The sequence below is a fragment of the Arvicanthis niloticus genome, chromosome 10, assembly GCF_011762505.2.
Source record: "Arvicanthis niloticus isolate mArvNil1 chromosome 10, mArvNil1.pat.X, whole genome shotgun sequence".
NCBI lineage: Eukaryota > Metazoa > Chordata > Mammalia > Rodentia > Muridae > Arvicanthis > Arvicanthis niloticus.
In genome coordinates this window covers 28,387,950-28,412,815 of record NC_047667.1, presented here as the reverse complement: position 1 = coordinate 28,412,815, position 24,866 = coordinate 28,387,950, and the positions used below count along the sequence as shown (strand labels likewise).

Genomic DNA, 24,866 nt, shown 5'->3' with positions numbered 1-24,866 from the left:
TCTGACATGGACTGAGTGGACTCATAGGAAAAGAGCTGTATGCATGGCACACAAAACGCTTTGCAGTGTAAGGCAGCATTGCTTTGTTACAATTTGAGCAAAGCAATACACACAAGAGGAGAAACGATATACCTCTCCCTTCATGACAGATCACGAGGAACAGGGGACACAGTCTGCACTGTGAGAACCAGAGCTGAGAGGTGCAGCAACATGAGCTATCCAGGAGAAGCTGTGTGTCCTGGGACAGAAGCCAGCATCCTGCCCACCCCTACTTGTATTACTTAGAAGAGTGACTACTATGACCAACAAACATTTCATATCACAGTTCATAAATGATCATTTAAATCTCATTAAAACAGTGACTAGATGCAGCACTTATGACCTGGACCAACGGAGGCACAGAGTCACAGGACTTGTCAGTCCACAGGCAGGCAACAGCCAGCATCTGACAGGCTGTTCCTGTGCTCGCCTTGCTATATACTTTACTCAACCTGAATTGAGCAGTGGAAAGAAATAACATAAAGCATGACTGACACCCGTTATGTTACTGACTGGAGCATCCCATGTGGAAGGGGGCTCTACACATCAGTGGGTGCCGTCTGCATGGAAGAAGCCACAATGTGTGAGAACTAGGGAACCCATCAAATTGTCAATCGAGAACATGAAAAAGCTAATTAGTAGATTGAAACAAATACCAAGGAACAGGAAAGGCCACGTACCAGACCACAGAACTGAGCTAAAAATAATAAACTAGACAACTGTAATCTTAGGACAGAGGAAGCATACCTACCAAAGTGACCAGACCATCATAGCACATTTCAGTATCTCTTCTAAGCACTTCTTTGTAAGTAGTTCAGCTAGAAGTGCACTACTAGAAATAATGGTAATTGATAAAGAAGACTTTAGAACTGACTGAGCTCAGAAATACAGAATGTTTGGGTCAGAATTAAAAAACACCAAGGACACCCTGGATGAAAGAGACCCAAGTGAAATGACACTTATCTCAAATGCAAGATCCAGTTTACTTCAGGCGACTATAATCCACAACTTTACCTGTCATTAGATAAGGTGTTGACAGAGGGAGGCAAATGCACTACACGAATTATCAAGACAACCAGCCTAAGCGAGGGCTACTGTGTTCACATCTGCAACTACTGGCCATTCTCTAAACCATGACATTATTTTAACGCCATACCTACGACTCTATGATAAAGTTTCTTTTATTTCCCCTATACATAGACCAAATACTATGATTAATTTAAAGTGTGTATCTAGTTATGGATAGGAGAAATACAACATGCTGAACTTACCAGGGGACCCAGGAAATGTTGTCTACCTGCCATTTCATTGCTACACAGCTTCAGTGACTCTATTACCAATGGAGAGTTTATACTAATTTTAACAATAGCATCAAAGCAAACTCTAAAAAGCTGAAAGGGTATCTCAGGATAATCCTTATCAGCCTGGCCGCTCAGGAAATGCGAATGAGGATCCAGGGAAAATGTTACATATGTTCTTAATAGAAAGATACAGATGGATGTCATCATCACCATGGAAGAGTGGGAATACTGCCAGCAGAAGCAACAAGGAGCGATCAGATTAACCAATAAAATGTAACCAGAACTATAAAGATTTCTTTTAAATTAGCCTTTTGTGATGGCTCATCTTGGTTGTCAACATGACTGAATCTAAGAATCATTACAAGATCCCGCACTCAAGCCTGAGCAGCACTAAAACCCAGGCAGACAAAGCACTCCCCATCTCCGGAGGCAGGGTGGACTGCAGTAAAAAGCAAAAGGTGAGGCAAGTACTCCTAGTTTAATCTTCACAGGTTTACAAGAAGGTATCTATGGCCTACAGCAGACTACGGGTAAGGGAGACAGGATGGAAGATACGTCAGGACACCATACTTCTATCTCTGCATCCCAAGACTAGATATAATTAATACTGTTATCTCAACCATCTCTGTTTGGAAAATTCATTGGAATCCTGTGCGATACTGTTCTCATTTTCCACAATTACCTGATGGTGTTTCAGGTCTCTTTTTAGTTTATATTGTCTCCATCTTGTCTGTATAAGTCGGGCAGCTCTTATTTCTTTACGGAGATCCAAAAGCCTTGCACAAAGAAATGACAAATAGGTGATAACCACCTAAGAAAATACAAGAGGAAAGGAAAGGGTCAGAACGGAGCCGTCTCTCACTAGTGCCCTCCTAGTTGCATTAAGAGCATGATAAGCCGAGTGTGGTGGCTCACGCCTTTAATGTCAGCTTTCAGGAGGCAAAGGCAGGCAAATCTCTGAATTTGAGGCCATATTGATCTACAGAGAGCAAATTCCAGGACAGTCAGGACTACTCAGACAAGCCTTGTCTGAAAAAGCAAAACAAAGAGTGATTATGAAGAAACTGTTCACTAACCTTTTCATCTGGAATTGTATTTGACATGTCTGAATGATGAATCATAGAAGGAATTCCTCCAAGATCTCTCGCTGCCGATGTCACCAAGTGAAAATTTTTCTTCTCGTTTTCTAGAAGCTCTTTGTATATTTCTGGAGTACTTTCTATTACATGCACAAGTGATAAAGAGATGACTGTAGTCAAAAATCAGACACGGCAAAGTAGCAGAAGACTTAAGCAGCCTAAAAGAACTAACCATGATCAAGTGCTTCAAGAGACAAATCCAGACAACCGCTTTCAGATTCAGATGAAGAATTCAGTACCACTGAACCAGTCTGTGTGCAGGCCACAGACTGAGTGGTGCGCTGGCATATAGCATCGAAAGGCACATAGCATGGGTGGTAATGGTGGATCAAATAGCACAGCACACGGCCATCTGAGAAAGACACTGTAAAATTCTCCACCTGAGTGCAAACATCAGAGATGCAATCAGTGCTACTCACATATTAATATAAACATACTTTAGTAAAAAAAGTAGGGTTTGATTACAGTATTACTATCCTTGGTTGGACAGCATCTCTCAAAACGGCATGACCCCTCCCAGAACCTGAGACTATGACTTTAGTTGAAGAACAGAGAGATACAGATAGAAACACAGACCACTATGTGATGGCAAAGGCAGAGACTGAACTAATGCAGCTTCAAGCCCCAAACCAAACAGGATCGCTGCCTTGTACCAGAATATAAAAGGGGATTGGGGAGAATGGCCTTTAATGAAACTATGGACCCTGCTTTTAGACCTCTGGCTTCTACAACTGTTGAGAGAATAGAATGCTAAGTCACCCAGCACACAGTAGTGTGTATGGTAGTCTTAGAAAAACTGTAAGAACTACAGTCAATCGCCAATACTCATAAGTACCAAATTTGGAAAAAATGAACCAGTCTCTTAATGGAAAACTCAGGTTAAGTTCCAACATTTCCATCAGTCATAAAGTTTGGCTTATGTGTTTTCAGGATGCAGTGACATTAATCTCACGACCAACAGCACTGGGACAAATGCCAAAATGAAGCCCATTTAACAAGTCATTAACCTGAAACAAGATGGTCTTCCTTAGGAACGCGACTCAGTGATTCAGTACTACAAGTGAGGATGATTTTAAACAAGGAAATTAAAGAAAAGCAGAAAACAGAGTAAGCATACAGACCATGAAAAGGACAGAAAGAAGGCAGTGTCATCATTCAGCCTCAGCGAAGGACGGGCCTCAACACTTGCAGTGAACAAGCAGACCAGCTGCTATGATCGACTTCTGAGACAAATCCATTTCAGCTACTTACTGAATTCACAGTAATAACCAGTCACGTCTTTGACACTTTAGAATTTGATTAAAACATAGAAGGCCACCATTATAGCTAACAATGTTTCTAGTGACAATGTCATTGAGGTGCAACAATTTGCCATATTTCTAGTAATATGCAATCTGTGCTACAGATCCTGTTTAACATTCCTTATCAAGGAGCTTACATGTATGTGGAAGCATTCTTAAAATATTTATACTTAAAAGTTCATATCATATAGAAAGTATCAACCTAACAAACTATTATAAAAACACAGCCAAGGTCTGTTACTCCATTCTGTATGATGTTTCTTTAGATATTACAATAGAGTAAAATAAGGATTTCCATGCCCTGATTTTATGTAGCATCTGCATTTTTAAAAATTTTCTTTTAATTTTGTGGACAAATGATATATATATATATATATATATATATATATATATATATTATATTATAATATATAATATAATATATAATATATATTCAGTCACTCCTTCTCCCTTACTATCTGTTTTCCTCCCTCTTGAAAGCACCCTTCTGATTTCATGTCAAATGTGTGTGAATATATATGGATGTGTATATGTAAATATACCATCGTTATGTATATTTCAATCTACATTTAGTACAGGGAGAGGACATTTGTCTTTTCTCAAAGTTTTGAATCTTTCTTAGTGATAAAAAGTTATTGTGCACTGTTCAATTGATGACAGTCTGTGTAACAGGTTATATAGACTATAAGATGATAATTGTTGATAGTTTACTAATAATGAATGTGCATAGTGTATGTGAAAACATGATATTAACTATTAAAGAAATATATAACAAGACTTCATCTATTGTTATACGTTAGCAAAGGTTTAAAATATATTAAAATCAAAAGGAAAAGTTACTAACCTTTTTATTATAGAAGGCACAAACTGCATTTACCCAATCCATCAATAACTTCACACTGTCACTGTAGTGTTCAAAGCTCCCACTAATCCTTTTGTCTTTTTGCTTATTAGTAATAGCTGGAGAAGGGCATGTTAATGCAGACATAGCTTTTTTAATATTGTATGTGTGCTTTAGAAAATCAATTTCTTCCTTTAATTGATCCAAATTAAGGGAAATATCCACCTGAAAAAATACAGAAAAGTACATTTTTGTGTGTTTTTCATATTTCATTTTTAATCCACAAAAAATAAAATAACTGTCTCTACAAAAAGAAAGTGCAAAAGGAGGGGTAGAGTGGGGACCTAATCAGAAATGTTAACAAAATGGGGGGGGGGGGAGTGAGCCAGCTGAGGCGGGAAAGGACTGACTACACAGTCAAGAACACCTGAGCACAAATCACCAGGGCCCATGTACAAACCAAGTATGCTATCACACTGTCTACGGGGACAGAGACACGTGAATCCTGGGGACTTCCTGGTCAGCCAATCTAGCCATATCAGTGAGCCATAACTTTAATAAACGGCTTTATCTCAAAGAATAAGGTGAACAGCAACGAAGAAAAAAACACTCACCATTGACTTCTTGCCTCTTCACACGCATGAACATATACACACACCACAAACACATACACAAACACACATACACACATACACACATACAATTTTTTCAATCCAACAAAACCTACCTAAAATGTATATTTTTGCACAAAAAAATATATTTTTAATTGCAAATAGTATCCACACACATGGTAAGAGATGTTTTCTGGGTAAAGCTATGAAGTTGGTCTACAGAAGCCTGGGGTGTACGTTTACCACTATTTCTTCTAAGACGGAAACTTTAGCTTCCATTCCTCTCTGAGGAAGCTGGATTTACTTTGCTGATAGTATAAAAAAAGATTTAATTGTAAAGCAAAAGCAATTGCCACAGTTCCTAGGATAGACTAAAGCCCAGAAAGTGCAACTGACAATTGCTAGTCTTCATTTGATTTAAAGTAATTTTAATAATCAGCATTCACAATTGATTAATAAAAAGAAGAAGCTAAACATACAATACCTGGAAAGCAAATGCTATTTTCCAAAGCAACCCAAGCGTTTTCTCTCTGTGCCTATCCACAATATCCTTAGACATGATAGCGTTCCCTACAAGTGAAAGGCAGCTCATTAGGACAACATATGCACACATCACGCTTCAGCAAGTACATGAAGTTTTATTCCAATTCTGTGTTTACCATGCTCATCGGTCAGTGAAACTCCTCGTGCCTTGAGAACCTGAAGAACAAGATCCACATTGTGCATCTTTTGAACTCGACTTATTGCAGGGATCCTGAGTTTGTCTGACAGATTCCAGTTCTGTGTGAGAAGCTCCACGGTTCGCCTAGCAGTAAAGGAATTTTCAATAAAACTTCTACAATGAAACTTCTCTAAGAAAAGGTTCATTTAAATAAACATATTACCCACACAAGTCACAAGACTCTAACACTCTAAGGACAAAAGGTCTCCCAGAAATGTTTTCCTTGCTTCAGTTAGCAAGTGGAATTGTTTCTCATTGTAAGTTTAGTCGTTTGAGGTCTACACATACATAAGAAAGAAAAACACAAGACATGCAAATATGAACAATTTAATAGAGTTCTCTACAGTAAGACAGAGGAGGAGGAGGAAGAGGAAGAGGAGGGGTATAAGAGGAAATATTGGGCAGGAAGATATGGCATATTCTACACAACAATCAAGTACCTGTTTCTCTTAGTCATCAGCAAATCTCATATTTAGACATTAACTGTTCCTGAGTTTCTTTTTTTTTTCTTTGTTTACAGAAGGCACTAAGACTTAGAGGACTTAAGTAAACTCAGTCACATAGCTAACAAGTAATGACAGAGGGTGAAAGCTGAAATTAACATTTTCTCAGTTTCCAAGCCAGAGTAGATCACTAGGATGACATCTGAGGACTTATCTAACACAGACACAGCAGAATTGGAAAGCCAACTCCCAATCGCATCTCTGTTACTCACATTTTATCATAGGTAAGTCAGAGGAAGCTGCTGCTGACACAGTGTTTTTAAGTATTCAGTGTTTATGCTCTTTGTAACCCTACTCTGAGACATTGGGTGTTCCCACCCACAGATCCTATTCCTCTAACAGCAGTAAACACAAAATTCTATGGCAGAACCTATACATCATTTTTGTTAAAGAGAAAACTAAATGCTTTTTAAGTTATAAATTTATTGCATCATAAAATATTTAAGTATTAATCCAGGAAAGACAAGTTTAAAAAAATGTTTTTAGCCTATCCCATTAAGTAAATCTTAAACTTATACTTACACAAGGCGAACCCCACACTGCAAGTCCACTGCAAGATTTGTAACAGCAAAATCAAATTCATCACGCGGTGTCTGAACATGACTCACAGGTAACCCCAATAAGCTAAGGTGACGAGAAAGGTCACCTTCACCACTTAGGAAATCTCGTGAAAAAGCTAGAAGAAGCTCTTTACTAGCCTGTGGACAGAGGACAAGTATGTTTTAGTATTATAGATTTCATTTCTGATAATAATCCTTTAAACCATTCTGCACTTGTAGAAATAATACAAGGAGTATAAAGAGACTATTTATAACCAAGGCAAATACAAACTCATATTTCCACTTTAAGACTTGTAAAATCTGTTCACAATTAAATACAGAAGCTAGTTTGGTAACATATAACTTAAAATAGAGAAAAAATTTCTCCTCCAAAATTAATTCTGTTCTCAGCATAACCTAATTCATTCTAGAGTCAAAATTAAGAGTAAAAATTAATAGGAAACTGTCATTCAACCAAAATCAGGTATTTTAAATCAGAGGGTTTGAGGTCTACAAGTACATCCTAAGAAGATAAAAATGAGACTCACAATCATGGATAAATTGAGTCCTATGCAAGAAAAAAGAATAAAGGAAAAGCCACTAGGCAAACTCTCATTCCTGTTCCACTTCAGAATGTGTTCACTGGAATACCAATGTATTTTATGATAGAAAATATGCCACCCAGTCAAGTAAAAGTTTAGAAAGGAAAAGATAAGACATAAAATAAAAATGGTACCTTGAATTCAGCATCTTTACAAAATAGGCAAGGATCATGATCAATAAGTCTGGAAATTTTAGCATGGTCAAGGAAACAGATCAACAACAGCAACTTTTTCAGTGTGAACTTAGACAAAGCTGCTTCGTGACCTTAAAGTACAAACAAAACAAAAAAGGAAAAAACAACAGTAAGATTATCTATGAAAGGCAATGACAACCATAAGTTAGCAAGGCTGGTAGCAAGCACCCCTAAAATCATCATGTATTTTTTCTTAGTAATTTACAGGTATGAGTCTATTAAGTATTCTATAGAACAGGTACCATTTTATGGTATGTCCAATGCATGGAAGGGACAACACAGTGGCAGCAATGAAATCTATGTGGTCTCATTCAACAGGTATTTGATGAACACCTACTATGATAAGCAAGCATCATCCTAGGTTCTGTGTAGTTAGCAGCAAAACAAAACAAATATAGTCCCCATTGGACTTACACCTACTGGGGTGAGGCAGTGGATGGAGATCACAGGAAGAAACAGTGATGGAGGAGAGGGCAAGTGAGAAGAGAAGAAAGGCTAGTCAAAAGCAGAGACCTATTTAAATTGATTTGCGAAAGTAAAATTCAAACTACCAGGGACGATGACAAGCTATATTGTAGTACTGCATTGTGCAGAGATACTCACCATCCCGAAACAGAAGAGGAACACTGGGGTGTCTGTACTCAGCTGCTATGTCAGGATTCCAAAGTAAGCGATTCAGAATGAACATTGCCAACCCTGTGGTGTCACTGTTGTCTGCCAGAGGGATCAGTTCTCCAAAAACTGTCTGCAAAGAGAAGACGAGGCTAGGCCAGGGTCCCACTAACCATAAGTGGAAGAGGAAGCTGTGGGGAGAGAAAACTGCTGTCTTCTAGGAAATGCTACCACTTTGTCACCAGGAGAACAAGGCCCTCTACATCAACTAAGCCAAGCTCATGTGAATTCAGAGACTGAAGTACCAAACACAGGGCCTAAATAGATCTACACCAGGTCCTCTGTGGATATACGATAGCTTTCAGTTCAGTATGTTTATGGGGCTCTGACTCTTTTGTCTGATCTTGGGCTCTTTGCCGTCTGTAGGTTTGCCTGGTCCAGCATCAATGTGATGGTTTTTGTTTTATCTTATTATATTTTCTTTTGTTTTGTTGTTATGTGTTAGAAGCCTGTTCTTTTCTAATGAGAGACAGAAAATAAGTGAATCAAAATGGAAGGAGAAAAGAGACCAAAATGGGAAAGGATATAAATGTGGCCAGGATATACTGTATGAGACAAGAATCTATTTTCAGTAAAAAGGTAAAGAGGTAGTAATAATAATAACAACAACAACAATAATAATAATAATAAATGTGGACCAAAATCTTCAAATAATTTATAAGCAAATTACCTTGAAATAATATGCTAATAACTTACAAGGACATGATCTATTCACCCAGTAAGTATTTACTAACTGACCTGATATTTCTATGTAGGAAGATGAATCAATTCAACCAAATGACTTAACTATTCTAAGTGAAAACCACATTTTATGAAAGAGTGTATTCTACTGGAAGCATGCAATATTAAAAATGAAGTGCTTCGAAACCTGAAAACTTACCTCCAGACCGATTCGAAGCCACAGAGGATTATATGACAAGAGCCAACTCAGGACTTTTTGGCGTTGCCCTGAAATATAGGTTAAAAAAAAAAAATTAAGTGTGGATCACTAAACAGAGAGTAAATTCACCTCAACAGGGAATATTATATATAAATTACAATTAATAATAATTAATAAACAAACCTCTACATTGCCAAACAGAAAAAAATGAGTTATATTTCCTAAACCTATGACCACAATCATATCTATGATATTTTAGGCAGCCAAGAAACGCAGCATCAAATGGGGATGTACAGGAATGAACCAAAATCAGCATCTGAATAAGGTAATTACATGCTTGTTACATCAACATTCCTGACAGCCAGCACAGGCAACCAATCTCAGTGTCTGTAAAAGACCCTGAGAATGCTTTATCCGTGTACAGACATAGACACACTGATACACAGATATACAGATACACACAGAGACATAGTAATCTATTCTAAAGAAAGGTCAATGCTGTCACTTTCTAATGACATGGGTGACCCTGAAGGACCTTAAGTAAAATAAGCCAGGCAAAGAGTCAAATTCTATTCAATCTGACTTGTATGTGTCATCTAAAATTATCGTTCCAACGGAAGCAGAGAATGATGGTTGACAGGGCCAGGAAGAGGTTGGCTAAAAAGAGTTACACAAGGTGAGTTAAGTTTTGGACATCTGCTGTATGGAATGGTGACTATATTTACTAACATTATACTAAAGAGCTGGAAGTTACTAAGTAGATCCTATATGCCCTTAGACACACACACACACACACACACACACACACACACACAAATATATACACTAAGATAACTGTGGATGTTACTTAGCTAGATTGTGACTATTATTCACTGCACAAAGTGTACATCCTTCACATTATAAATATGTACAATTTTTTGTCATTTATCCATGAATAAAAGTGATTTAAAAAAGTAGCATAATATCTTTACAGTATTTTTAAAGAATGAATCATGAGACTTCTATAATCTTACCAATATCTTTCCAGAGGTGTCGATCTTTTCGAACAAGTAACCGCCCAACCTCAATTTCAATCTCAATCTTTTTAATAGCTTTAACCATTTTTTCAGAAGTAAACAAGGAGCAAGCTGTACGACGTAATCTATTCAGCCTGCAGCTGGCTGTGTAAGCTCTGAGAGACACTTCCTCTTTTGTAGGTGCTTTCGGGACACTTATTTTATGTTGGCTCTCCGCTCCCAAAACAAGGGTGGCAGCGTTTACTAGAGAAAAACAACAGGACAATGCTTCTGATTTCACATCAGCTCCACACATTCCTAAACCCAGCAACTGAATGCAGGGTAAGATGCTTAAAAAGGACCATTCGTTATGCCCTCCAAGCTCTCGCCTCTGAGTTTATAGGTATCACTATTCACTCAGAGTCTGTCTGCAGACTGCCTAACAAGGTAAGCTCTTCTCACTAACCTCACACATGACTTTAAACATCAGCCCTTCTAAACATGAGCACTTCTAATGCAGACTAGCCAGATGGCCTCCCAACAAGTTTCTGTTTCTAAATCATTCTGAATAAAAGTTAACTTTTTAAGGAATATGATTCAGTTGAATTATAACATAATTTGAATTCTGTGTACATGCTTACATATACATGCATGTGCACACGTGTGTGTGTATGTTGGAGGCAAGAAGACAATCTTGGATGTCACTCCTGGGGTGCACTCCACCTTCTAATGTTTGGAATGGTATTCCACTGGCCTGGAACTGACCACATAGGCTAAACAGGTAGACAAGTAAGCCCTGGGGATCTGCCCATCTCGATGGCCCCAAAGATGCCCCTGGCTGCTTCTGTGAGGCTTCCGAGAACTGAACTTAAGTCGTCATATTTTTGAGGCAAGTGCTTTGTCAACTGGGCTGTCTCTCCACCTATATCTGGGATTTTCATAAAACATATTTTATCTTTTAAAAAAATAAATAAAAATTTGACTGTAATTTTTTTAAGGAAAAAAAAAAAGCATAATGGCAGAAATCATACAATTCAGAGACTGCACTAATGCAAAAATCCCATACAAGGCTCTGAGAAATACACAGCAGCAGAGTGAGGAAGTCACCACTCTACAAAGAAGCCTACAGTAGCTTAACATGTGACCGTCTCAGCCTACAACTAACCCCATAATTTCTATGTCAGGACAACAGTTAAGTTTCCTTCTCCTCCAGAAGAGATCTCTCCACCCTGTCCACTCCCATTTCTCCCTGGAAAATAAGCACTAGAATATTTTTAAATTTTCCCAAATTGGCATCCAGGTTCCTCATTATCACGTAACTTTCCTGCATACTCCTTTATTAGGACAATGTGCTAGTAAAACATCGTTAAGTTACAACATAATAGTTATGTGTAATTCAAAAACGTTTACCTTTAGAAACACTGGTTTTTACAGTGAAGTCATCAGGTGTTAATATATAATTTAGCCACCAAGTGAAGCCCTGTTCCTGCTTTTCCTTCCAGCGCTCGTCGTAGAACATGTTCTTTGCAGCAAATGGCATTGGGTGTCTAGGAATAGCTAAGAATATAATTAATTACTGCATAAGACATTTTCCTTTAAATCATTTTTGAACATCGGTCAAGAGGACTTTTGTACTCACAAAATCACCTTTAAACCACTGAACAATGTTTGCTGTCACTCTGTGCTGGAGAGTGCCGAGAACTTCTCAAGCGTGACTACAGTCAGAGCAAAGGCTAAATGCACCACTTCCCTCTCATCGTGTTATGTCAGTCTGATAAATACAACGAATACTTGCCTGCTTTTAATGGCTTTATAAAGGTCAGATGAGACTGTGCTACAGCAACAATGGATCTTCTCTTTTTCTTTGTTTTAGAAAGTGGCGTTTTTAATATTAATGAATCTAAAATAAAATGGAAAACATAGTAGCATTAAGAAATAAAATGTTTCCAAATAGGTAACAAATTTCAAATTTCAACTTGGGCTTGTTATTATATTCATTTAAGGGATATTTAATAACAACATATTCTAGGTGCTAAAGTTATAAACTTCACTAATTAAACCAACCAACCAGAACCTAGGGTCTAGAGAGATAACGTGGTGGGTAAGAGCCCTTGCTGCTCTTCCAGAGAACCTAGGTTCAATTCTCAGACCCCACAAGGTGGCTCACAACCACCTGTTAACTCCAGCCTAGGGAATCCATTGCCCTCTTTGGCTGATATGGTACTAGACACACACATCACTCATCAACATCGTCAGGCAAAACACCCATGCTCATTAAATTAAGGAACAACATCTCATCTTCAAGTTACAGACCACAAACCACTTAATGAATTCTACAAGCACCCTGTCCTGACGTAACCACAGCTTAGTGTGTGTACTCTTCCAGACTGTGCTACATGCAGGTAGCAGACTGTGCTACCTGACAGAGACTTCTCAGTCATCAGGCCACTGTCAGCCTTCAGCAGTATTAGAGGGCTTTAGAAAGGCCTTCTGACCTTCACCGAGACTTGTTTAATGAATACAGCCTGCTGACAGAGCAGTCATAAGGTTCTAAGATTACCTGTGAGCAGGAGCAAAAAGAGGGAAGTTCTACAATATTAATAACAGTTGCAACTAAAATTTAAATATACCATGTCAGGAACTATGAAATACTAAATTCAAAGTTTTATTCACACAATTATCACAGTAAATCAGAGTATTATAACTATCCATAATTTATATAATTAATATACTAGAGCATACAGCAATTTTGTAGTCAAAGTTATACAAGCTCATAAACAAAGTCTAATGTGTATAATTCTCTCGGAATCTAGCAGAGATGTCTTACTAGATTTCTGCTTCAAATAAACAGTAGATTTGAACACAAAACTTGCATGGTTATTTGCATATTTATTCATGAATTCATTGATTCTCTTAATCATTTACTGTCTATTTTGTAGAAGGTCAAAATGGGTATCTCCTTAAAAATCAAAGAATGTATTTGTTTAGAGTGTATCTGTCTACAGTGAAGCAGCAAGATATCACTAACAGGCATGTACAACTGAAGTATATTTCAATGTGTACTAAAAGGACATATTGGCCTCCAAGTTTTGATGTGCCAAGACAATTACCAATAAATGGTACTTTGACTTCCTATGCAGGAAACCTAAATGATGTCCACTGGGTGATCCTTCTGGTTACCCAGCCTCGTGGCCTTTCATTCTACAGGAAAGCAATCATGATAGTTTAGTCTTATTCAATGTCTCTTACTAATATTTGTGTTTATTGGTTTCTTGGCAATTCATGTTCCCATTTCAAGTACTAAAAACTCAACTTTTGATAATCCCACTGGCTAATGAATTTCCTTCTAGTAACATTTTCAAATATAAATATTTAGAATCAGACCTGATTTGGAATTTACATAAAAAGGATGGGGAAAGATTACCACAATTAAGGACAATTCTAAGATGTCTGTCCCAGAGCATGAGATATTTAGAAGCATCATTCACTGAGGTCTGTACTGAGTAAGTAGCAAGGACTGACTTTGTATAAAGCAAGTGAAAGACACTGTTGGATAGTCATGTAGAAACATAATATTGACTATAGGTCCACATATTAGGAGTCCATCCTAAAACCTATACACAGCAGATACATGTGCATAGTTGGCATTCAGAACTGTGACATATCATAAAGTCATAAAAAGAATATGAAAAATATTCTTATAGACCAAAGACACAAGTGCTAGTAAATATTAGCTGTTATAATCTGACACAGTGGGAGGAAAGAGGGCATCAGGAGAAAAGAGAGGGATAACATAACTTATAACAAAATAGAAGGCTAATTTTCCCAGCCAGAAAAATTCAGGCAAAAAAATGGGTAAAAGCTTAATAGTAATTAGAAGTCATGAAGGCCTATAGGTAATGTTCAGGCATAGAGTAGACAAGTGAGACTACAGTAGACCAAGGTGAGCTGGTTGGCTGCTTGGCTGGTTAGTGGGAATTTGTCTAGGTAGCACAAGGAAGAAAGGCAGATAAGTGTACTGACTATGAAGAATTAAGAAATTCAAGCTAAATAAGGAAAGGAACAGACACTGCAGGTGGGGCTATGAAAACTACTAATTAAGTAACTGTGGGTGTTAGAAAAATACAAATCCGATGCAGCCTGGCTCAGGAAGAAGGGCTGGAATCAGAGACGATGGCAACCTGCACTAAGATGCTTTTAGGAGAGCAGAGCCCATGGACACTGGAACTAAAAGGCTAGGTTCTACAAATATTTTGAATTCTTCAGATTAGTTATTGGAGAGACTTTCTGAGAGAGAGAGAGAGATGAGTGTTCGTTTTGAGACAGACAGGAGCGAATGAAGAGAGAGAGATGAGTGTTTGTTTTGAGACAGACAGGAGCGAACGGTCTGAAAGATGAGTTTCAAGCTGGTTTCAAGCTGCTCGTTGTTGGTTTCATTTCTTTATTGAAGAGAAAAAGTAGTTTAGAAATAGATAAGAAAAAAATAGCAGATACAACAATATCCCACCAGGAGGAAGCCCAAGGGCATTTGGATGCAATATTTTTGAAGTTATAATTTAAGCAGAAAACTCATGAACAAAAACATCAAACTTAAACTGGTATAGGATTAATAATTATTTCTGAACACTACATCACAAGTGTCCTGTATTTCTGTCAACAAACTGCTAAAAGTATCGATCAATACAAGGCCATCAATAGCAGATGCACTAAATCAGAGAACTCACTAAAGCAAAAGAGAAAACACATTCTTCAACCACACTTCCACTTGAAATGTTTTGGACAATTTACCTGGTTTCTTCTTCAGGCCTGATCGCTCCAAGCTGCTTACACGCTTTGAGGTGAGCCCTTCTTTCTTTGTGGTTCTTGCAACAGTTGATGGTGTAGATTCCAGAGGAGAAAAATGGATCCGTTTGATTTCACAGACGTCCATCCACTCTGCAACTGCTAGCTTTCCGTTTGCATCTCCCACTATTCCGTTGCTCTTTCTTTTACGAGCAACTACAACAGTTGAAGGTATCACTTCATTTCTGTAACTCGGAGGTTTACTTATTAATGGCTCTACAACCGGAAGAGAGGAATGAAAACCTTTCTCTCTTAGGTTATCCATTTCTTTCCCACATTCACCTACTAGACCTTCAAGACAACATTTTGCCTTTGGCTTGTTAATCTCAGGTAGCTTTTCTCTGGCATTGGTGGGCTTCCTTTTGGTAACAGTGGCAGAAAGAATTGGGCGTCTCTTTTTTGGCTGTTTGCTCTGGTTACAGAAAGCATCTTGAAGCTCAGAAATCTTGGGCTTTTCCTTTGTAAAACCGCAGTTATGTGACTTCATTTCTATAGGGTTTTGGTTTTCAAATCTACTGTTGGGAGTTTGTGCATGTTGACACTCAGGATTATATGCCAAGCCTTCATTTACTCTCCAATCCTGGGTTTTAGTTGACAATGCTGATAACTTACCCGTTTGCTGACCTATGTGGACCATGTTATCCTTTACAAATTGTGTTGGAGACAAAACGGGAATGACTGATTCTAAGTTTAGACCTTTTTTAAGTCCATAATTATCATTTAAAAAAGAATCTGGGCTTAAAATTGTTTGGCAAACTTCATGTACAATTTGAGATTCCAGACATACAGACTCTGAGGGATCTTTCCTAAATGTATCTGATAAAGCATTTTTCACTGATCTCAGGCCACTATCAGATTTATAGCTGTTGTTTATGAAAGAATCTGGACTTAAAAACTGTATTTGGGTTTGTGTAATATTCAAAGGTGAAGAACAGTTTGGGGCAAGCGTGAGTTTACTGTCCCCTTCACTTTGGTGACGAACACTAATGGGATTAATAAAAGTTTCATTTGCGACTTCCTCATTAAAATCAATTTTTTTTGAAATGCTGGCATCTTGTACTTTTAAATTTTGTGCGTTTTCAGATTCATGAAGAGATGAATAAGCAGTAGACTCGCGTAAAAACAGTGGTAAGCAAGTTTCGCTCTGGCATTCTCTAACAGGGCTAATGGATGAGGTGGGTACTTTGTTTTCTTCAAGGGGTAAAGAACTGTTTTCAGTTGGGGAACAGCACTCACTCATAGCCAGATTTTCACAAGGCTGCAGTGGGCTCCGAATTCTGTCAACTTTGTGGGAGATAGTAAATGATTCATTAAAAGTTTGGGTTTTGGAAGTCCTTTTTGTATGTTTTGAAAAGGCTGGAATCTTCTTACTGGTATTCCAAAGACTTCTCTGTAAAAATAAATGAAACAGACTAAAGAAGGTGCAAGCTGTTTTCAATTTTAGTTTTAAATAAGTGATGTTATATATGTCACTTCATGCCTCCCAACTAAAGCATTTCTACATGATAAACATTTCTTTCCAGTAAATCACACTGATTAAAATGTTACCTTTTTTTTCCTATGTTCTTCTGCATTTCCTAGTAATATAGCCTGGTGCTTCAGAAAATCATTTACAAGAAATGTCACAATCTCTCTTACTCCCCCTTCTTGCACTGGTGTCCAGGTAACAGAAATGGTAATTTTCTCTTTAGGCTGTAACCAGAAGAACACATTATAAGTTATTATGACCATATAATTAATAATAACCAAATACATAACTTAGAACAGATTGATAACTGCTACCACACCCTAGTAGAGTTAGTCATTTTTTCTATTGTTTTCCTACACTAGTTCATTATAAGAAAAAAGTCACTAGCAATATAAGACTACAACAAAATAAAATTATAAATATAATAAAAACTATAAAATTGTAATAAAATCCAATTGCACAAAAGCAAAAGAACTGCTAATCTACAAGTCATTTTAACTGAGTGGTATTTAAAATATAACCGTGGGGGCTGGGACCGAGCTCAGTAGTAAGGTGTGTGCTGTGGCACGCTTAAGGTGTGGCATGAAACTTGTTTAAGTGAAAAGAATGAGCGTTTCCTGAAAAGTAGAAATCATAGATTTTTAAACCAGCAGATTAACAATAATAACATAATTTTTCCCTCTACAAGGCAGGACTTATCCTTAAAAAGAAATCCCGGCAGCCGTTCAGGAAGGTCAATGGTTTATAAGTGGGAACTCCTGATGATGCTACCAACCAACCTCCAATTAGCCTTTCCCCTGAGGACCACCCGTACTAGTTAGTAGGCAGTGTGTGTACGCTCCCTCAGCTAACTGTTCTCATAGCTTTAGAGACTCTACTCAATGAAAAGGACACAGAAATCACAGTCAGAAGGAAATATTTTAAGAGTACAATAACATCAGAGGGAAAAAAAGTACAACAGAAACGTCGCCCACACGTCACAATTACATATCCAGTCCAATCCTGAGGATGCTTTTAGGGTTTGGGCTGTGGATATTTAAGCAAAACAATTTTTTCATTATCTCATCAGAAATGTAGTTCAACCGAGTCCAAACATGAAAAACAAAATGCATATTAAAATGGCTGAAAGGCTGCTCTATGAAGATACCTTATCCTGAACCTTCCTAGAACAACAGGTACGAACTCTCCCCCACAACCCTAAACCGCAGAGCTACAACCCACCCAAACACCATCCCTCCAGAATACCACTCCCCTTCTACCCCTTGCTTGGTCGTTTTGGCTGGGGCAGACACTTGACTGGTCTGCTCCATGAAGACACCATATCCTGAACCATCTTAGAGCAGTGGTGGAACCGCTGCACTCAGAGCAGCAGAGGAACCACTGCACTCAGAGCAGCAGGATTTCAGGAACCCAGAGGAAGCCTGAGTCCCAGGAGCTCTTCCACCCAGGAGCTCAGGATCACAGGATCTCAGAGACATCTGGAATCTGAGGAGTTCTGACACAAGCAAGACAACTGGAAAGACAGTCTCCATTCAGAGACAGTGAGTGCAGGTAGCACTAGAGTTAACCAGATGGCAAAAGGCAAGCACAAGAATATAAGTAACAAAAACCAAAGTTACATGGCATCATCAGAACCCAGTTCTCCTACCATAGCAAGTCCTGGACACCCCATCACACCAGGATTCAGATTTAAAACTCACTTCTCATGAGGATGATAGAGGACTTTAAGAAGGATATAAACAACTTCCTTAAAGAAATACAGGAGAACACAAGTAAAACAGGTAGAAGCACTTAAAGAAAGAGGAAATACAAAAATCCCTTAAAGAATTGCAAGAATACACAACCAAACAGGTGAAGGAATTAAACAAAACCATCCAGAATCTAAAAATGGAAGTAGAAACAATAAAGAAATCTCAAAAGGAGACTACCCTGGAGATAGAAAACCAAGGAAATCAGGAGTCATAAATGTAAGCATCACCACCAGAATACAAGAGATAGAAGAGAGAATCTCATGTGCAGAAGGTACCATGGAAAACATTGACACAACTGTCAAAGAAAATGCAAAATGCAAAAAGCTCCTAACCCAAAACATCCAGGAAATCCGGGACACAATGAGAAGACCAAACCTAAGGATAATAGGTATAGATGAGAGTGAAGACTCCCAACTTAAATTGCCAGTAAGTATCTTCAACAAAATTATAGAGGAAAACTTTCCTAACCTAAAGAAAGAGATGCCAATGAACATAAAAGAAGCCTACAGAACTCCAAATAGACTAGACCAGGAAACAAATTCCTCCCTTCACATAACAATCAAAACATCAAATGCACAAAACAAAGAAAAAATACCAAAAGTAGTAAGGGAAAAAGGTCAAGCAATATATAAAGGCAGACCTATTACAATTACAGCAGACTTCTCACCAGAGACTATAAAAGCCAGAAGATCCTGGAGTGATATCATACAGACCCTAAGAGAACACAAATGCCAGCCCAGACTACTATACCCAACAAAACTCTCAATTACTATAGATAAAGAAACCAAGATATTCCATGACAAAGCCAAATTTACACAATATCTTCCCACAAATCCAGCCCTACAAAGGATAACAGATGGAAAACTCCAACACAAGGAGAGAAACTACAACATAGAAAAGGCAAGAAAGTAATCTTCCAACAAACCCAAAAGAAGACAGTTACACAAACATAATTACACCTCTAATAACTAAACTAACAAGAAGAAACAATCGCTTTTCTTTAAAATCTCTTAACACCAATGGACTCAATTCCCCCCCCCCCCAAAAAGATGCAGACTAACAGACTGGATACATAAACAGCACCCAGAATTTTGCTGCATTCAGGAAACGCACCTCAGTGGCAAAGACAGACACTACCTCAGAGTAAAGGGCTGGAAAACAATTTTCCAAGCAAATGGTCCCAAGAAACAAGATGGAGTTAGCCATTCTAATTTCAAATAAAATCGACTTTCAACCAAAAGTTATCAAAAAAGATAAGCAAGGACACTTCATACTCATCAAAAGAAAAATCTACCAAGATGAACTCTCAAGTCTGAACATCTATGCTCCAAATGCCAGGGCACCCACATTTATAAAAGAAACTTTACTAAAACTCACAGCACACATTGCACCTCACACAATAATAGTGGGGGATTTCACCACCCCACTCTCAGCAATGGACAGACCATAGAAACAAAAACTAAACAGACACAGTGGAATTAACAAAAGTTATGAACCAAATGGATTTAACGGATATCCATAGAACATTTCATCCTAAAAACAAAAGAATATACCTTTTTCTCAGCACTTGATGGTACCTTCTCCAAGACAGAACATATTTGGTCACAAAGCAGGCCTCAACAGATACAAAAATAATGAAATAATGCCTTGCATCCAATCAGATCACCATGGACTAAAACTGATCTTTAATAACAAAAACAATGGAAAGCCCTCATACACATGGAAATTGAACAACGCTCTACTCAATGATGACTTGGTCAAGGAAGAAATAAAGAAAGAAATTAAAGACTTTTTAGAATTTAATGAAAATGAAGGCTCTTAATACCAAAATTTTTGGGACACAATGTAAGCAGCACTAAGGGGAAAACTCATAGCTCTAAGTGTCTACAAAAAGAAACTGGAGAGAGCATACACTAGCAACTTGACAACACACCTGAAAGCTCTAGAACAAAAAGAAGCAAATACACCCAAGAGGAGTAGAAGGCAGAAAAGAATCAAACTCAGGGCTGAAATCAACCAAGTAGAAACAAAAAGAACTATACAAAGCATCAACAAAACCAGGAGCTGATTCTTTGAGAAAATCAACAGGACAGATAAACACTTAGACAATATTCAGAAATCCATCAATGTAATCTACTATATAAACAAACTCAAAGAAAAAAAAATAATCATCTCACTAGATGCTGAGAAAACATTTGACAAAATTCAACATCCCTTCATGTTAAAAGTCTTGGAAAGATCAGAAATTCAAGGCCCATACCTAAACATAGTAAAAGCAATACACAGCAAGCCAGTAGCCAACATCAAACTAAATGGAGAGAAACTTGAAGCAATCCCACTAAGATCAGGGACTAGACAAGGCTGCCCACTCTCTCCTTACCTATTCAATATAGTACTAGAAGTCCTGGCCAGAGCAATTAGACAACAAAAGGAAGTCAAAGGGATACAAATAGGAAAGGAAGAACTCAAAATATCACTATTTGCAGATGATATGATAGTATACTTAAGTGACCCCAAAACTTCCATCAGAGAACTCCTAAACCTGATACACAACTTTAGCAAAGTGGCTGGATATAAAATCAACTCAAACAAAACAGTAGCCTTCCTCTATTCAAAGGATAAACAGGCTGAGAAAGAAATTAGGGAAATGACATCCTTCACAATAGCCACAAATAAAATAAAATATCTTGGAGTAACTCTAACCAAGAAAGTGAAAGATCTGTATGACAAGAACTTCATGTCTCTGAAGAAAGAAATTGAAGAAGATCTCAGAAGATGGAAAGATCTCCCATGCTCATGGATTGGCAGGATTAACTTAGTAAAAATGGCCATCCTACCAAAAGCAATCTACAGATTCAATGTAATCCCCATCAAAATCCCAACTCAATTCTTCACAGAGTTAGAAAGAAAAATTCTCAAATTCATTTGGAATAACAAAAACAAAACAGGATATCGAGAACTATTCTCAACAATAAAAGAACTTCTGGGGGAATCACCATCCCTGACCTCAAGCTGTACTACAGAGCAATAGTGATAAAAACTGCATGGTATTGGTACAGAGACAGGCAGGAAGATCAATGGAATAAAACTGAAGACCCAGAAATGAAACCAAACACCTATGGTCACAAAGGAGCGAAAACTGTCCAATGGAAAAAAAGACAGCATTTTCAACAAGTGGTGCTGGCTCAACCTGAGGGCAACATGTAGAAGAATGCAAATCAATCCATCCTTATCTCCTTGTACAAAGGTCAAGTCTAAATGGATAAAGGACCTTGACATAAAATCAGATACATTGAAACTAATAGAAGAGAAGGTGGGGAAGAACCTTGAATACTTGGGCACAGGGGAAACATTCCTGTACAGAACACCGATGGCTTATGCGCTAAGATCAAGAATTGACAAATGGGACCTCATAAAATTGCAAAGTTTCTGTAAAGCAAGGGACACTGTCGGACAAAATGGCAACCAACAGATTGGGAAAAGATCTTTTCCAATTCTACATCCCATAGAGGGCTAATATCCAATGTATACAAAGAATTCAAGAAATTAGACTCCAGACAACCAAATAACCCTATTAAAAAATGGGGTACAGAGCTAAACAAAGAATTCTCAACTGAGGAATCTCTAATGGTTGAGAGAAGCACCTAAAGAAATGTTCAGCATCCTTAGTCATCTGGGAAATGCAAATCAAAACAACCCTGAGATTCCACCTCACATCAGTCAGAATGAATAAGATCAAAAACTCAGGTGATAGCAGATGCTGTCGAGGATGTGGAGAAAGAGGAACACTCCTCCACTGTTGGTGGGATTGCAAGATGGTGAAACCACTCTGGAAATCAGTCTGGCAGTTCCTCAGAAAATTGGACAAAGCATTACCTGAGGATCCAGCTATATCACTCCTGGGCATATACCAGGAAGATGCTCCAACATATAACAAGGACATGTGCTCCACTATGTTCATGGCAGCCTTATTTATAATAGCCAGAAGCTGAATAGAAAGAACCCAGATGCCCTTCAACAGAGGAATGGATAGAAAAATGTGGTACATTTACACAATGGAATATTACCCAGCTATTAAAAACAATGAATTCGAGAAATTCTTAAGCAAATGGATGGAACTAGAAAATATCATCCTGAGTGAGATAAACCAATCACAAAAGAACACACATGGTATTGACTCACTGATAATTGGATATTAGCCCAAAAAATCAGAATACCCAAGATACAACTCACAGACCACATGAAGCTCATGAAGAAGACCAATCGTAGGTGCTTCAGTCCTTCTTAGAAGGAGTAAGTAACAAAATACTCAAGGGAGCAAATATGGAGACAAAGTGTGGGACAGAAACTGAAGGAGGGGCCGTCTGGAGACCACTCCACCTGGGTATCCATCCCATGTGCAGTCACCAAAAATACTGATGTGGATGGCAGGAAGTGCATTCTGACAAGAGCCTGATATAGCTGTCTCCTTAGAGGTCTGCCAGAGTCTGACTTATTCAGAGGCGGATGCTCACAGCTAACCTGATCAAGGGGTTGCCAGTGGAGGAGTTAAGAGAGAAGACTGAAGGAGCTGAGAGGGTTTGGGGCCCCATGGGGAGAGCAACAATACCAAACAACCAGAGCTCCTAGGGTCTAAACCTTCAGCCTGGAACACACAGGGAGGGACCCATGGCTCCAGCTGTATATGTAGGGGAGGATGACCTTGTTGGGCATAGGTGGGAGAGGAGACCCTTGGCCCCATGAAGGCTGGACTCCGACTGCGGGGGAATTCAAGGGTAGGGAGGTGGGAGTAGGGGTGGGCACATCCTCATAGAAGCATGAGGAGGGAGGATCGGATAGGAGGTTCCTGGGTAGGGGTGGGGAGAATGAGGTAAGGGGGTAGCATCTGAAATGTAAATAAAGTATTCAATAAAAAAATTTTAAAAACAACAAAAAATGGGTGAACGAAAGCAATTTGAAAACTTTCCTCAATGTCTTCCTACAGTCTCAAAATAAGAAATGTTAAAGAGTACCATCTTTAGAAACTCACACATATTTTGCAACACCTGCCAAAAGTCTATTAAAAACGTTTGTCTGTTTAACAGAAACTTTCTGAAATGTTCCTAGGGATGGCAGGTACGTGCGCTTTCATCCATCATCCCAAGCAAGTTACTGGCCACTTTCGCTAAACTAAAGGACACCAAAGCCCATCGACAGTAGACAGGGAGTTGACTTGGTACTGGGGTCTTGCTCTCTCCTTGTCTCACCTCTGCAGGGGGTGTCCCTTTGGTGCCCTGCCTAGCTCTTTGCCAGCCTCACCTCAGTAGAGGGAGCCCCACCCACCTCCCATCCCTAGTCAAGTCCGACAGCTGACGAGGTTTTGAGGCAAGGTCTATCCCTGTCCTACCCTAAGAGGAGAGAGTCCCAAGATCAAATCGGGAAGCTGACTTGGTGTCGGAGTCCCATTATCTCCTAGCCCCACCAGGAAGACTAGGTGCTGATTTAGATCTTCTGGGAGTGTCTTCCTATACCCCCAAGGTGACGCCACGGGGACCTGCCCCTCGCACCCACCTTTAGCTCGCAGCGGTTCCGCGACACGCTGAAGCCCTTGCCTGCGGCGCGCAGCAGCGACACTTCCACCTGCAGAGGCTCCTCGTGCGGGTTGTGCAGGACCAGAGACCGCGTCCGCGACGTGCCCACGCGGACATCCCCGAAACAGAGGAAGGGAACGGCGCAGAAGTGGCTGAGCAACAGCACCGGCGGAGACGCGTCCCCGGGCGCGGGATCCGGGCGCTCGCGCCGCCCGCTCTCCTCCCGGCTGGAAGCCGCCTGCACCGTCGCCATGGCAGCCGCCCGCGCCAGGCAGTCAAATACCCGCTGTCCACGTCCCGCGGGCTTTCCGGAAGTCAAGGACCAGGACAAAGATCAGAAGGCCAGGGATATCACCAAACTCCGGGGAAAGTAGCCTAGCCGCTTTTGCTCCGTTCAAATATCTCGCCCCCACCAATGGGGAGCTCCCGGAACCTCCTCGCTAGAGCACCAATCAGTGAGGAGAAACCCGCCTACATCATTAAAGAGCCAATGAGCGAGCGAGGGTTCCTGGCCAATGAGGAGGTTGTGCCTTGTTTAAACGTTGGCGGGGTTGTCAGGGTTACCTGGGGACAACAAAAAGGCAGCAAACTTCCGAGACTCAATGATTCAATCAATTCGAACGGAAATTGCCCTTGATGTTTTATACATGTTACGGTGAAGAAAAGGGTATCATAACTGTGTCCAACCCACGGCTGCACGCGGTCCTGAGCTGAGCGCAACTTGTGAACAAGTTCCTGGAAAGAAATGACATCTTCAACAGGTCCTAGGCAAGGCTGAGTAACTGATACCATCAGTGATGGTGGAGGGGTTAGAATGTTGGCAGTAACGTCCAATAAACAATTATTGGGGAACATAGCTAGCCAGTCTTAATAGCCATGTCTTGCTATCCTTCCTGT

General features: G+C 39.2%; 1 protein-coding gene across 1 annotated transcript in view; it reads right to left on the bottom strand.

Annotated features, from left to right (window-relative positions):
* The window catches only part of Aspm (assembly factor for spindle microtubules), a 45,013-nt gene extending 20,661 nt beyond the window's left edge, over nt 1-24,352 (bottom strand). The window contains 16 exon segments of the mRNA XM_034513112.2: nt 2,023-2,151; nt 2,417-2,559; nt 2,652-2,859; nt 4,625-4,846; nt 5,717-5,802; nt 5,892-6,037; nt 6,979-7,154; nt 7,732-7,862; nt 8,395-8,536; nt 9,344-9,411; nt 10,357-10,602; nt 11,749-11,895; nt 12,134-12,238; nt 15,127-16,570; nt 16,729-16,872; nt 23,950-24,352. Of these exon segments, the coding sequence (XP_034369003.1) occupies nt 2,023-2,151; nt 2,417-2,559; nt 2,652-2,859; nt 4,625-4,846; nt 5,717-5,802; nt 5,892-6,037; nt 6,979-7,154; nt 7,732-7,862; nt 8,395-8,536; nt 9,344-9,411; nt 10,357-10,602; nt 11,749-11,895; nt 12,134-12,238; nt 15,127-16,570; nt 16,729-16,872; nt 23,950-24,222 (3,810 nt within the window). The 5' untranslated portion in view covers nt 24,223-24,352.
* Between the last annotated feature and the right edge of the window lie 514 nt (nt 24,353-24,866).